The sequence below is a fragment of the Rutidosis leptorrhynchoides genome, chromosome 10, assembly GCF_046630445.1.
Source record: "Rutidosis leptorrhynchoides isolate AG116_Rl617_1_P2 chromosome 10, CSIRO_AGI_Rlap_v1, whole genome shotgun sequence".
NCBI lineage: Eukaryota > Viridiplantae > Streptophyta > Magnoliopsida > Asterales > Asteraceae > Rutidosis > Rutidosis leptorrhynchoides.
This window is the reverse complement of record NC_092342.1, coordinates 278,754,563-278,770,291: the sequence shown is the minus strand read 5'-3', so window position 1 is coordinate 278,770,291 and position 15,729 is coordinate 278,754,563. Positions and strand designations below refer to the sequence as shown.

Genomic DNA, 15,729 nt, shown 5'->3' with positions numbered 1-15,729 from the left:
CAGACTGATCCCTTGGTTCATGAAAGTGATCCATTGGTTCAAACCACTTCTCTTCTAGATTCTGAATCTCAGGGTCTGGAGGAAGAGTCGTTAACTGAAAGAGATGTACCACCTCATGGTATATCAATGATTTCAGGAGTCAGAGATAGCAATATCTCTGCGAGATCAAAACCGACGGGTAGTTCTACTACTTTGTCAGAGTCCCATGAGACTAAAGTCATGGAGGCGGATGCTTCGAAAGGAACTCCAACAGACGCTTTTGTAGACTATTCTTCAAGATACCCTAGTGCGAACGCCATCACCACCTTGAAGTCTACCATCTTTTCAACTTTTCGCTTTCTCGTTGGTACACTAACCTCCTCATAGCGCTATGAATTTCACAAACCCTATCTTCTCATCCTAAGCACGCTCCCACTGTACGAGTAAAAATTAAATCGCAGCTTCGAGAAGAAACTTTGTTCGTATCACCGGTTAGTCACAAATTACTTTGTCATCGGAGAGTAACAAGCATTCGAAGCCCTAGTGTTACTGGAATTAACACACTAAACTTGAGAACATTGGAGAAACAAGTCGCTCAACGATCTCCACAACCCTTCTAGTTGTCTAACTCCCACTAGCTCGATAACTTCCGTCGGTAATCAAACTCTCACCGAGTTTCCGACACCCTCAAGGATCCTAGAAAGCTCAAGTTCCGGGACTTACAAGATTATCCACCCCTATCCATCACCTAAAGATTTCTATTGATCACCCTCGAAGAAAACCGCTCCCTTTATTGAAACATCAACCAATAACCGAGCAACGGCCAGATGCGTTCTATCCAACACCCTTCGACATCAATTTCCTTAGTGACAAGGAACTCTAACCCGCCCGCATATTCCATTGACTTGGAATATTTGACCATACACTTGGTCCCCTCGTTTCAAAACACGCAAGCACCAAACTTCCCCGATAAATCCCACTGTCGATAATAACCCGGATGTAATCGCGTCATTACTGAAAGACCTAAACCTGAGAGAAACCACCCTTTTGAGCCTCTGTAACAAACCAACATCCCACAATATCCAGCTCGTATCGCTCAAAGTTTCTGAGACTAAACTATCTGGCACTCGCGTCATCAAAACCCGAAAAAAGTTCACCCTGAAAACTGCCCAGATTCGAAAAATCATATCTCAAAATCCAACGGACCGATCATCACCAAATTTAAACCACCAGTAGACCCACTGTTTTGCAATACCAGTAAAAATTTCAGATCGATCCAACGGTAGACGAATTAACAATGAATTTTCTACTTCTGCTGCGCAATCACAAAACCCTAAGAGTTTTCATGACGGCTATCAACTTCGAAAACACATAACTCCAAATCTAACGGTTCGATCACTTCCAAATTTTTACAGCAACTAGATCTACTTGTCGACCACCTACAGTCCAATTTTCAGGTCGATCCAAAGGTAGACGAACCGGCAATGACTTTCTTACTACAGCTGCGCAATAAAACCCCAACCTGAGTTGCTGCAACTTCGAAAAATCATATCTCCCAATTGAACGGTCCGATCTCTACGAAATTTTGACCACAGTTAGATCTATTAGTCGAAAACCCCTAGTTAAAATATCATGGTGATCCAACGGTTAACGAACCCGCTATGAATTTTCTTCTGCAGTAGTTTATGAACATCCGAATTTTGCAAACCTCTCCCGCAACATAACTTATCGATCCGACCACCAACTCCGTTACCACCGCGAGCCACCATAATAATCTATTAGTAATCATAAACAATTATAATAGATTATATCACGAGTACATAGAACATACCCGCGAGTTCTTCGCGATCAACTGAGTCTCTAGATCTCGATCCATGTTGCACAAACCCTAGATCTGTCGTTTGTTCATGCTTTCATTCACCATCGCTCCCACTCGAAACCATGAGCTCTGATACCACTTATTAGGAATTATGGACCCAACCAAGACAAGTGATTTACACCAATCACTAACCCACAAACGACAAACGAATTAGCTAAAGCAATAAACGCATAAATGACACAGGGATTTAACGTGGTTATATCCCAACTCCAAACTAGGAGAAGGGTTTACTCCACGGGCGCAAACCAGAGAATTTTTCTTATTATTTTTGTGCACATAATTACAATGAGGCTAGGGGTCTATTTATAGTGAAACATTAAAGCTAGCTACTTGTTGAACAAGCTAACTTGTCCTTCAAGCCAAATGTAATCCAAAAAATAAAATACTTGCTCCCTAAGTAAAACTTGACTTCCAAGCTAACTTAATCTCCAAGTTAATTTGATTTCTTTCCTTTTTTTTAAAGTTTCCATATCTCAACATACCCAACCCAAACCAAACCTGACCTAGACCTGTTTGACCCATGACCCATTCGACCCATAACCATTTTGACTTGTTACCCAAAATCCGACCCGTCTGACTCGTTTGCCACCAATGTATTATGTCCAAATTAGTGTTCTTATGTGGTTAAAATATGGCCTTTTTAAAGGGGCCTATCAGGGAATTATTGAAAACATGATATCAACACCAGCTGATGCAATATATGCAGGTTTTGGAACACATTTTGTACCGTCTGCAAATTTGGGATCACATAAGGAGGCTCTTTTGTCAGCTACCTTGTATATTTCCTGACATCCTTTTTATGTTCATATTGTGCTATTCATATAAGCTATCTTTCTAAAAAAAAGGTTATCTATTTATATGTAAAGAAACTTGTACAAAGTGATTATGTATGTACCATGTTACAGTTCTGAGGATCCACATAATAAACTCCAAGCAATATTAGCAACATACAGTAGCAACCCCGAATCAGAGTCCCGTTTAAAATTACTCTTGCCTCATATAGTTTCAACGTTTGGTGCAAACAAATCTGTTAAATAAATAATGGAAGCACTGGGAAAATATCAGCAAAATGCCGATTCAACAGGTAGAAATATTATCATCTTGCCATCTGTTAAACAAATTTGTTCATACATACCTAATTTTGGGTATCTTTATTTAGTAGTAAATATTAAATACGGAGTATTATTAATTCGAATAAGCAAGTTTCACGGTGGGCAACAGATGCTCTTATTGGGATTAAAAAAGGTGCTCTATTTTCTCTTTTTCTTACACAACACTACTTCTCTCGAGTTGCCTCTGCGTGCAGGAATAACGAAAATGAGCTATCCAGGGTAGGTTCCCTTATAATTTTCGTCTATACATCCTTTCTTTAAGATTGAATGTTTAGTTTATGTTCATTTTGTTTGTTATATACTGGTTTTTGTTTTATGCAGTTAAATGACGTTATGAAAACTGAATACCGCATTACTTTAAGGTCTTCACTGAGAAGTGATTTTACAGAAGGGATGAGGGCAGTATTGGTGGATAAGGATCAGGTTTGCTATACTCTATAAAAAACCTGTTATAACAAATAAATAATTGAAATTCAAAAGAAAGTTTACTTGTAATTTAAAGCAAATTATTGTATGATATATGATAATGAATTAACTCATATAGATTTTTGTATGTTGTTGACTTTTCGGTTGTGTCTTTTAAATCGTTGAACTAGAACCCGAAGTGGACTTCATCAAGCTTAGAGGAACTTGAAACAAGTGAAGTGGAAGATCTGTTTAAACCTCTGGACTCAGAGGCAGATGAACTCCGAGTTTGAATTAGCAATAGCGAGGCCTTAGTATTTACGTTGCAGTGAGTCTTGAGAGGTTTGAACTTTAGCATTTATAAGTACGCCATTGTGTATGTTGTAAAAGCTTTCTAATGTTCTATATAACTATGCGGTGTATGGTTTAAGTGATCTTTGTGGTATATCAAGTAGTTCAGTATGAAATAAACACTTGGGCTGAAGCTATTAGGCTTATACATTAAGCTACATTTGACACGTGGTCACATAAATGAAAATTATATTATATTAAATATATAAATATATCATTAGAACAAATAAGATCACTGTTCACACCATTTTTTTTTATCTGCTAAAGGGTATTTTTGTCTTTTTACAGTTTTTAGATAATTTGTTGGTCAGGGTAAACGCACGTCTCTCTATCCTACCACTTAAATGCGATTACTATTCATCTCAATTTTATATTCCTACCTTAAGTGGTATTTTCGTCTTTCCATGTGAGAAACATTTGAGCAATTTGATGCATTTGACATTGACCATACACTTTTAACCACAACTCTAATGTGAGCCATGGTAATGTCATAAAGAGTAATAGATTGAACCATTAATGATCAATGATTTAAATGATAATATTTTGAGGATGCTTGGATTTTGCGTTTTGAAAAATTGATTATGCGTTTGATAATTGGTGTTTGGATACGATTATGTTGTTTGATATCGTAATAGTCAGATTTTTTTCAAGCGTTTTGGGAAAATATGATTATTATTAGATATATAACTCGAGGGTGTAAAATTACTGAAAGGGACCTTATTTTATTAGTAATAAAATATATAAATTTAATATCTAATTAGACGTAAAGATATATGCAATACACATTACACATTTAGGAATGAAAGTAGAGTGTAACACTTTAGCTGAGGTCGAAGGCTACATATATGTTCAGCTCATGTCTTATTTCAAATTAAGTTTGTATAGGGCCGGTTGATACAAAATTCAGTAAAGTTCTAAGGACATGTAATATTATTGTCAAAGCATGTACTCCATCCATCCATAGTAGTATTGATTGTCAGAGAGAAATAATGGGGGTCGAGAAACAATAAAGAAAGTATACATATATAATATTAGAGTAAATAAATAAGAATAATATACTATTATACTAGTTATTTATGTTATATATTTATGAATGAGATGAGAAATATTTTGAGGGTATTTTGGTAACCTGAGAGTTGCTTTCTTGCCATTACAGTAGTGAACTGAATAAGAATTATGACAACATGCAATCTCTACATCTTATAAAAGGCATCTTCACATATCTCCAAAGAAGCTGAGCATCAATAAGGGTTAAGTTTTCATCATCAATAAGGGTTAAGTTTTTATGGAGTCGACTAAACCCCATTCACCATTTGATTTCTTTTGTAAAGAAGCGACAACCATCCTAGCCCTTCTTGACCATCCAGGCTTGCCATAACCATGATATCCAGATCCACCACCATAACAAAGATGAATCATATTGAACTTGCCACAGAAATCGTTAATATGATCATGACCTGTGAAAACAGCCTTTATCGCACCAACACCAATATTACGTAACGTTGTAAAAAGGCCCGAATTCACATAAGCAGAGCTAATCCCTTCTTGTCTTGAACCTGTTAAGTTTGACATATCCAAATTTGCATACTCGAGCAATGGCAGATGAAAATATACAAGTCCAGGAAGCACACTAGCCGTTTGACAGAGCCAAAACTTTTGAGACGGTTTGATCCATCCATAGCCAGGAACGGAAGGGTTTGTTAGTAGTCTCCACTATCAAGGAAGTATAAATTTAATATCGAGTAATTAACATAAGGTGACCCTTGAGCTCCATGAACTTCAAGATTATAATTCCCAAAACCATCAATAAAATCATCAAAACCACTTGGATTTAACTGGGATAAAGTGTTGTCCATTCCAACAATATGCTTCATAACATCTTCTCTTGACAAGGTTGATTCCTGGTCATGATTCCCTAAAACTGCAGCCCAGGGGATTTTCGACTTTATAGCAGGGGCAAATGCTGCATTCATGGACTTAACTGCATCTGTCGCATCAGGTCCGTAGATGTTATCTCCGGTGAAAACAATTAGGTCTGGTTTCTCAGCTTCAATCATGCGTTCAATGAAACGGCTTGTCATTAAATCACTACAATTTTCTTGTGGATCAAACTGATTTGGTAATACGTCCTTGCAACCACTCTTGCTTCCATCAGCATAATGCATATCAGCTACTTGCAAAACCCTAAACTCTCCATTCGTTTGATTAAACCGTAACTGTTTCTCACCACCAATACCGTTACCAGGGCCGGTCCTGAGAATTTGAGTGCCCCGAACGAGGCGAATAAAAAGGCCCTAACGAATAATATAAGGTATTTAAAAAAACGTTGTATAATAATAATAATAATATTATTATTATAAATAACGTTGTATTATAAGGAGTAGTAAACGAATAGGTTCCAAAATGTGTTGTTTATCAAGATAATATTAAAGGCACAACATGTTATTTATCACGTAGAACCGTCACTATCATTTGTATAATTAATTTCTTCCCACATCGCTGTAAGAGGAGGTTTTCAATAGATATTTATTAATGAATTAGAGAGATATTATTAATTTCTTCATGGATCAGAGAATTATTTGTAAGTGTACAATTGGGCTTTGCTACTTTTTGTGTTGTGTAGTTATGTAAAAATGAGCCCCGAAAATTATTGGGCCCTGTACAAGTGTACACACTTGTACCCCTTACGGGCCGGCCCCGACCGTTACTACTTGACGTTATTAGAAGACTCGAAAGCGACCAGAGGACAAGAACGATAATATTATAGCAATGAACTCAAAGAAACAATGCCAATATTCGTATAAAAAAGAAGAAGAAGAATTGTACCGGTAGCGACGATGGAGGCGGAGCATAGAGAATGAAATCAAGGGCGGTGGAGCCGCTATATAAAGTATATGTATAATGAATTCGTGATACCTGCCTGATTCGATGAATGAGAAGTGGTCACCAAGCCTAAATGTGGGAATCGGTGAATGTGAGTTATGTTTAGAGGAACAAAATTAGGGTTTTAGCCAATTGTCGACGTAGTTCACAAAATTAGAGTTTTCTTTTTTTGTCTTTCGCGAATAAACACAATTTTAATATATGAACAGGCTTTTCACTAAGGCCTGTTTCTTTTGTAACCTATTGGGCTGAGTTGAATGGACTTATTATTCAGTCACCAACTATGACCCATTTACATGTGACTTAATTCTAAATCACATATTTCCCTCGCTTGCTGAGCACGAAAATCTAGAAGATTCCTTAAATCCTTAAAGTACAAAATTAGCAAATCTCATATAACCTTAAACCCTAAACTCTAAATTTTAAACCATTCGTATTAAAAACTCGTTCTAAAATTCTAATTTCTAAACCTTAAACCCTAATTTCTAAACTCTAATTTTTAAACCCTAATTACTAAACCCTAAACACTGTATTTTTTTAATCAAAAGTTATTTTTTCTTTGTTTTTTGTTAAGATGCATCTAATGCATGAAAAGCAGTTAACATGCATCAAACAGCGGATAACATGCATCAGATGCATCTTAACGCTCCAGTTAAAAAAAAATTTATTTTTTTCTGAATCTATACAATGAAAATAGATACCAGCAAATTTTTTTTTTAATCGGAGCTGTAGATCTAAAGATATAAAAATTACAAAATCACTTATCCCATTATCCCACTTAGCGCTTGATCTTCTCCCTATATATATATATATATATATATATATATATATATATATATATATATATATATATATATATATATATATATATATATATATATATATAGTGGTAGGATCAAGAGGGAAGTAACCAAGCGGGGGGAAGCAAAAACTTTTTTTTCGTTTTTTTAAAAAACTTTGTTCACGAACATTATAGATGAGATGAAAATATGAACATTTAGTAGAGACACTTTGTGATAAATGTTTTTATTTTGGTGGAGATGCCGGAAAAAAAAATTAAAAAAAAACGAAAAAAAAAAAAAAAATTTGCTCCCCCCGATTAGTTATTCCCCATTGATCCTGCCCCATATATATATATATATATATATATATATATATATATATATATATATATATATATATATATATATATATCGGAAAAAACATAAAATATTGACATTTATAATACCGAGAGACAAATGGAAATAAAGAAAATTTGCATTTATTAAAGATCACGAGGCCCATGCACATAAGCTAATCAATGACAAATCACACATTCACACTTGCATATTTCACTTTGATACCTACCAAAATTCATATCACACTATATACAGGCCGCATTATATGCATATGATAATATACAGATATTACTGAATGTAAACACACTAAAAAGTTACCCGTTATATATAAACGAGGAAAGAAACTTAATATAATTAGAATACATTCAAGTTCCTTAGTGTAACTATTCATTCCATTAAGATAAAAATAGTGATGCTCAATGTGTTAAATTGTGTTTAATAATAATCGTATAAATAAATGGTGAGTTAGCTACAGCTGAAGTTTACAGAATGTCCTGAAGTAGTGATTTCCGTAACCTTAAAATTTAACACACTATCAGTACCTTCTAAATTAATTTTCTTTATTCCAAATAACTAACCTTACAATTAAAACAACATGCCAATTGCTAACTTTAGTCTTTCTTTAGCAGTATGTAGAAATTGGACTATGCTGATTCATAATCCGTAATTCATAAAGAAAATGAAAGTAACAGTTTTTTAAACAGAATAAATGAGGTTCATAATCGACTTCACCTGGGCTCCAATACCCCAGAAATAAATTACAACAGACATACAAGTGATACATTAGTGACTAACAGACTACTAATAATACAAGAATCATAACCTAATAACATCCTAGCTGAAACAATAAGATTATACTTATACACTACTCGAATCTGAAAAATCACATAATATTTGGTAAATTTTCTCTGCTGTTGGTCGATCACTTGGATCCTCCTTGGTACATTGCCGATAAATATCAATTAAAAATCTCATGGTTTTTTCTTTTTTGTATTCCTCAGTCTTAGATTTAGATTTAGTCACATCAGTATCTTCCGCTGGACCCATGGCCTCTAATTCATCCGTCAACACTGGCCTTTTCCCCATCTGTGGAAAAAAAAAATATCACATTACAAAATAAATTTATCATCAATTCTCATCATCCTTAAAGCATTTCTAACTGTTTTGTGTGTGTGTGTGTGTGTGTGTGTGTGTGTGTGTGTGTGTGTGTGTGTGTGTGTGTAAATTCATTTAAGAATATACATAATATAAACTGGGAGAACAGATAGTTGATCATACAAATAGGAGCTCGTGAATTTCAGACTCTGGCAGCCCGGCATAAGGCACTTGCAAAGTTAATAACTCCAGAATTAGGCATCCAAATGACCATATATCTACTTCCTACACACACACACACACACACACACACACACACAAAAGAGTACAGGTTATCAGATATGAGATGCACTTTAAAGATATTAGTTTTGCATTTACATAATATTTTTCAGATTAAAAGAAAAACAATACCATACCAGTCCATATAGACGTGGATCATGAATAGTCCGATAGATTTCGGGGGCCATCCAACGAGGTGTTCCAACACAAACATCAGGTGGAGGTATCCCCATATGACCAATACAGCATGTGTGCAACGGAGAACGTAAAGGTATCGCTCTATCAAAATCACATAGTTTAACAATTGGTGATTCATCAGATTTATCATCAAGGTCAATCAATATATTTGCGCTCTTCAAGTCACGATGTATTACATCTTTGGAATGAACCTCGGATAAAGCCCATGCAATATCTTTAACAATTTGCAAAGCCAAGTCCAAAGGAACGTGCTTTTCACCTGATCTTGCAAGCTTCTCTATATAATTCTGTTATACAGAAAAGGAATAATATAATAATATAAGAACTTTTATATATCTAAGTATTAGAATAAGTCAGCATTGGAAAATTATTTACCTTTAATGAACCGCCTTTGACATGTTCCATATAAATGGCAGACTGCAATATACGATGCTCAGGTGTTCCATTTTGTGATGGGACCCACTTGGTAGATATCTGATGGCCCAAAATTTTTACGATACATGGGTGTTTAAAGACGCTTAAGAGTCTAACCTCCCCTAAACAATTAAATTCAAAATTCCTAACTTCATCAGCCGAGCTCCCACCAACTTCCAATGTACGCACCTGACATATATTTTCACTTAGTAATTTGCAATATGATTAGTACAACAAGAATCAAATTTGAATACTTAAATATGAGTTGAGACAGTTGAAAAATTTATACTTAAAATAGTAGTAGTTATTAGGAGTTATCAACACCTTAGCAGCAGCCTCGACAGATTTAAGGTTGCACCGGATAAGGGTTGTTGACCCCCCTTCCTCAATTTCCTCATGTGCAGAAAGAGAAGGAAAAGAAGAGTCCACATCAGGACTTAAATCACAATTAATCCGATTGAGGGGAATGTACCTAAAAAAACAACTGACCAATCAATATGCATCCATGTAGATACACAACTACATGCACATCATGTAAACAGGAAAGGTAAAAAGAAAGAAAATATTATCGGTCCGGAAGCCAGGAGTCCCCATTGATGTTGTTCTCTAATTTCTAAAGTTTAACCACTTACAGGCATTTAAGATTTTAATCCATATGTTAATGGGTAATGGAACTTTGTACTACACTAAATTATCATGATCCCAAGGTAATAAAAATATCTATGCATGTCAAGATATTATCCATGCTCTTGACAAAAAGTTCATTTAGTAAAGGCAAAAGAATACACTGAAACTACAACCCTTTTACTATAAAAGTCACAAGTGGCAATTTTTACCCGTTTATATGAAAACATTATACTACATGTTGAAGTTGCATGGTAACTTGGTATATATTCAGACAGTTCAGCTGAAACAACTATATTATTTCTTTAATAAAGCTTTCACGATCAGAGTACTGCATCAGATGCTTAAGATGTTCTGAACAATGGACAAGAAAGTGTTGGTGGGTCAGTTACCTTGACCTGTTTCAAACCCGCTTAATATCTGGCCTTGTTGACCGGACGACATTACAACCCGTTACCCAAATCAACTATTCTGTCACGACTAATATATATAGTTTTCATAATATATAAGCATATTATTCAATTGAGGTCTTTACATGTCGGTATGCATTAATAAATCTGGCACTTTCTATCAAGAGTATTCAACTTAACCATTCATGCAAAAATTCTTTTCTTCACTTAAAACTTACCCAAAGGTCAGAATGGGGAATTACAATTTCCCTTTTTTAGATGAAAATGTATTCTTCTAAACACATATACTTAAACCCAAAGGATACATACCTGTAAAAATATTCAGGGTCCGTCTCTTCCCTTATATCATGCGGACGACATGCATCGACTACCATCCTAACCTCCGTATCACCCCTCTTAACTACTACTACATTCCACGCATGAGGTGCAAAATCCAAATACCCTCTTACAAGTTCACATGGAACTCTAGGCTTCACTCTGTCACAAAGATACTAAATTTTCCACACAAAAAAATATTAGTAAGTACAATGTAGAATCATCGGCAAACAAAATATACTGTACTAAGTGAGATATAAGTCTGTTACCTTCATCAGCAAGGCTCTATGTCTACAAACACCAAACTGTAGACTTCCAATAGGGACAATAACTGAATTTGTCCTTGTTTTAACCAATTGAAGAGATTTTTCACAAAGACCGAAGAGAACAGCATCCTCTGAGGCGTTAATATTAACTTTTGCAGGTTTCATAATATTATCATTGTTCCCAGTGGGACAAGTGCAGACAAAAGGCTTGTTATAATTTGATCCCGATATGGACTTACGTGCCCTATCAACCATTGCACTTCTGTCACTCCCTCCAAAATGATCCGATACAAATTGAGCAAGTATAGAAGCAACCTGCAAATTATCAACGCCCCCATCTTTGTTAAAACCATGAATTTCACTTAGATGAGACAATAATGCTTTTGCACAAAGTGTTGCAGCATCCAACTCTTCATCCCTTTCCCTGAAAAGACATTTCATTAAACCAGATTCATGTTTCAGTTTGCAAGTAAAACATGTATTTTAGTATGATACATAACACAAGATCAAGAAACTACCTGTCCATAACAATAACTTCGCGCGAGCCAAGATGAAAGCTGTTTTCATAACTAGTAAGAGGTAAAAAAGGTCGATCTCTTCCAGCATCATAAAATCCATCTGGCAGATGGTCATCGATGCTACAGAACGACATTGTACTATATTTATGGGACACATCTAATGATCGTTCAATTAGTCTACTCCTCTTCAGATATTTAGGTTCCTTAACCCTTTCAGAGTATCTTCTTGACCGTTTACTACCAAACATTTTATCCACTAACAAGTGCTCATCTTGGCACTTTACGGGACCCAATGCAACATCGTGCTCGGTGCAATCATTTTTAACTTCTTTATCATGTGCATCACCCTGTTTCGCATCTTCAGCATGTTCTTCTTTATCTAGAACACCATCAACATTGACTGATGAAGCTTCTAGAATATTTTTGGATGAGATGACAACAGCACAAGAGCCACAATTTCTGCTAGTATTTTGAGTCGAATCGATACCTTTCAACTTCCTACTACAGTTTAAACGTTCTTGACGTGCTCTCTGCTGCAAATGGTAATGTCTTTTCCATCCTTTTCTAGGTTTTCTTGCTGGGAAGTATCTATTTAATGAGGATCCATTTGAATAAATAGATAACACAGGAGAGCCTAGTTGAAGATAGATTACAGTTAGTTTTATGGGTATGTTATATCTATAAGCAAATGATAAATATGTATTAAATCCAGATTAGCTTACCATTAATGGAATCATCATGAAGATTTTTGACAGTAGTTTCTAATACATCCATTTCTACAGATGAACTGAAGAATTCATCATTTGTCATATCTTCATCATTCCCTTCAAGATCACACTTCATCCCCGGGGGTACTTGTGAAATACTTAGATTATTGTTCTACAACAAAGGCCAAATAGCATTGTCGGTCACATTAGAATGGACATTTGAAACTAAAAGTATTATGATATTATTATTCTCAAAAGGAACAAATCCATTCTGATGTAATATACCCAAAACTGAAGATAATACAAAGATACCCATATATGTTTGATCCGTAGTACAACCTCATTCCATTACCGGATCATCCATTCACCACAAAAATAGAAGGCTAAACTTCTCCGTGTGTTAAATTTGAAAATGTCAATGGAAAACGACTTAAATCAGCTTCATATAAACGCAAAGGTGAGTTGTCATAATAAACACCAACATCAAAACATATCCTGAAGAACTATATGGAAGAACATTGAACATTAAGTTCCTACAACTACATTGGAGTTGTCTTAATAAAAACATATGTACTAAAGTATACCCTGATGAACTAAACAATATGGCAAACATGTTATTCTTCCAGACTACACAATATGAAGTACTACAATTGCAAAATATATTACCTCCATCAAGATCAAGTCACAGAAAGTAGTAACTGATGATTATAAAATATTTGGACACAACTGTACACCATTGTACTTGTTGACATTCAATTAACCTTTAACGTTACATATTAAAATGTGTAGCATTTCTCATATCTTAAACATCCACATGTTCAATTACTTTCGACTTTCTACTGATCTCATAATGAAGATTACCTGAAGATTTAGTCTCTGAAGATTATGCATTTTGTCAAGTTCAAGAGCTGACAAAGATGTCAACCTGTTGTTTGACAGGTCCAAGTTCTCCAGTCTTTGGAGAGATGACAGGGAAGGTACGTGGACCAACTTATTATTAGCGATTTTCAACGTCAACAAGGCATGCAAATTAGTTATTTCTGTTGGCACATTTTTCATCTTATTGTGTGAGAGATCTAGGTACTCCAAACAAGTAAGACAGCCAATTTCTGGAGGCAAAAATCTGCACATATATAACACAACTTTCATTAGTTTTTTTTTTTTTTTTTAAGATTAAATTACCATCTGGATTAATGAGCAAGAAAAGAAGCAGAAAACTTTCAATTGTTGCAACTGTCTTGACCATCTTGAGCAAAAAATACGAAGGAAACCAGGAATCTCTGCTTCGGCAGCACATCTAAAATCCTAATCATTTCCACTAAAAGCTAATATCATTTTGATAAATGCAAATAACTCATTCATGATATTCATTACGATTAACTATCTTGACTAAATCTGACAACTTTTCCACATAGTCATAAAAACAGCAAACAAATTTGCACTAAATATTAAAATTTAGAGAAAAAGTATATCTACCTGATAGAAAAGTGACAGACAGAGAGCTTGGTCATCCGTACAAGCCCCATAATATCAGCCAATAATGGATATGCAGAAGGTCTAGCAGGTGCTGTACTAAGCTCTAATTCCTTCAAAGCCTTCAACTTTTGTAAAGGCAGCCCAGTCAACCCTGGTAAAGATATCTTAACTTGCAATCTTTCTAAATTAATCAAATTCCCAAACTCTGAAGGAAACAAGTTCACCTCATTGCCAAAAAATTTCAAAGTTTTTAACTTACTAAAACCACCAACTGACCTAGGAATTAAATTAAACCTATTCTTATACACATATAAACCTTCAATAGTATCATTATCACCATCTATAACCTGTAGATCCAAAGTTTTTCCAGTAGTATCAATTTCTGATTCAAAGTTATTAGCTGCCTCATTTTCAGTAACTTCAGTTTGAGCAGAGGTGCAGCCATCATCTTTCAGTTCTTCCTCTTCTTCTTCTTCTTCAAAGTTTACCTTTTCTGTTAGGGCAGATGTGCAGCCATCATCTTCCAATTCTTCTTCTCGTTCTTCAGAAATGTTAACTGTGGTTAGGTTCGAGGTGCAATTATCATCATCATCGTTCTTGTTATCATTTTTATGAATTGGAAGTGCAACTAATTTATCTGAATTCGAGATATGCATCGTTGAGATTTAGCTAGGGTTTGGAGTGTGAATTGAAGACATAATCATGAAATGAATTAATGCAGTGGGTAATAGCGAATATATGTAAATATATTGCATAAATTAGTAAACTTTGGGACTTGAGGTTTTGATGAAAGAAGGTTTGGGGCGATTTGCCTTTGCGAGCAAGAACCCTAATTTTGCAATAATGATGGTATTTGTACCGTACAATGGGTATAATGGTAACTTCATACATAGGCTGGTCTAACTTCGTAATTAATTTAATTAATTTGTTTGTTTATGTATAACGAGGATAAAGAACCGCGCTTCGCTGCGGATGGATTTTCGGTTAACGATCGTTTAACTTAATGTTTTAAAAATGGTTAACGATCGTTTGGGCGGATTTGGTCGGGTAACGATCAGTTAATTTAACATTTAAAAAAACGGTTAACGCTCGAGTTATTAAACGTTTAAAAAGAGTGAAAATAAAAGGGGGGAAAATGAAGTTAAAAAGATGTTAAAAGAAGTGATGGAAAAAAAAAATTCAAAAAGAAAAAGGTTAAATACATGTTTACCAAAATACCCCTAAAGCTGAGGGTATTTACATGTGTGCCATGATAAATAGTAAAAGTGTTAGTAAGTCTCACTATTTACACGTGTGCCATGATGAATAGTAGTAGTGTTAGTAAAAGTCTCACGATTATTAGTATTATAAAAGTCTCGCCATTTACACGTGTGTCATGATGAATAGTAAAAGTGTTATTAAAAGTCTCAAGATTGTTAGTATTAGGTTATAATTTCTAATTATAATATAATTATAATATATAAATATAAATAATATAATATATTATATTATACTTTATATATATATATATATATATATATATATATATATATATATATATATATATACACTAGTTTTATGAGCCCGTGCGTTTCACGGAAGTTATAAATTTGTGGTTTTCGCAAATATAAATATCGGCCTTTGAGCCCGTGCGTTGTAGGCTATTCAAAAGTCAAATGTAACGTACTATTGTGTACACGAAGTTTAAGCACGTTAATGAT

The 15,729-nt window shown here is 34.8% G+C and overlaps 1 protein-coding gene and 2 pseudogenes across 1 annotated transcript; 1 reads left to right on the top strand and 2 right to left on the bottom strand.

The window, feature by feature from the left end:
* The first annotated feature begins 219 nt into the window (after positions 1 to 219).
* On the top strand, positions 220 to 3,668 carry LOC139871070 (3-hydroxyisobutyryl-CoA hydrolase-like protein 3, mitochondrial; annotated as a pseudogene).
* A 1,178-nt stretch (positions 3,669 to 4,846) lies between these two features.
* Positions 4,847 to 8,498, bottom strand: LOC139871069 (probable inactive purple acid phosphatase 29; annotated as a pseudogene).
* LOC139871068 (uncharacterized) lies at positions 8,434 to 14,836 on the bottom strand. Its single transcript, XM_071858814.1, has 11 exons — positions 14,030 to 14,836; positions 13,415 to 13,676; positions 12,569 to 12,725; positions 11,847 to 12,480; positions 11,332 to 11,752; positions 11,057 to 11,238; positions 10,038 to 10,185; positions 9,675 to 9,902; positions 9,239 to 9,586; positions 9,006 to 9,107; positions 8,434 to 8,813 (listed from the first exon to the last, which is right to left on the bottom strand). The coding sequence occupies exons 1-11, from the start codon at positions 14,683 to 14,685 to the stop codon at positions 8,586 to 8,588; spliced, it is 3,366 nt and encodes a 1,121-aa protein (XP_071714915.1). The 5' UTR covers positions 14,686 to 14,836; the 3' UTR covers positions 8,434 to 8,585.
* Between the last annotated feature and the right edge of the window lie 893 nt (positions 14,837 to 15,729).

Bases quoted from the DNA above. Each gene is read 5' to 3' on its own strand.
- LOC139871068 (XM_071858814.1), bottom strand. From the start codon at position 14,685: ATGCATATCTCGAATTCAGATAAATTAGTTGCACTTCCAATTCATAAA. The intron at 12,481-12,568 runs GTAAGCTAATCT...ATCTTCAACTAG, and splicing joins TCATGATGATTCCATTAATG to GCTCTCCTGTGTTATCTATT. The intron at 9,108-9,238 runs GTATGGTATTGT...GTGTGTGTGTAG, and splicing joins ATCCACGTCTATATGGACTG to GAAGTAGATATATGGTCATT.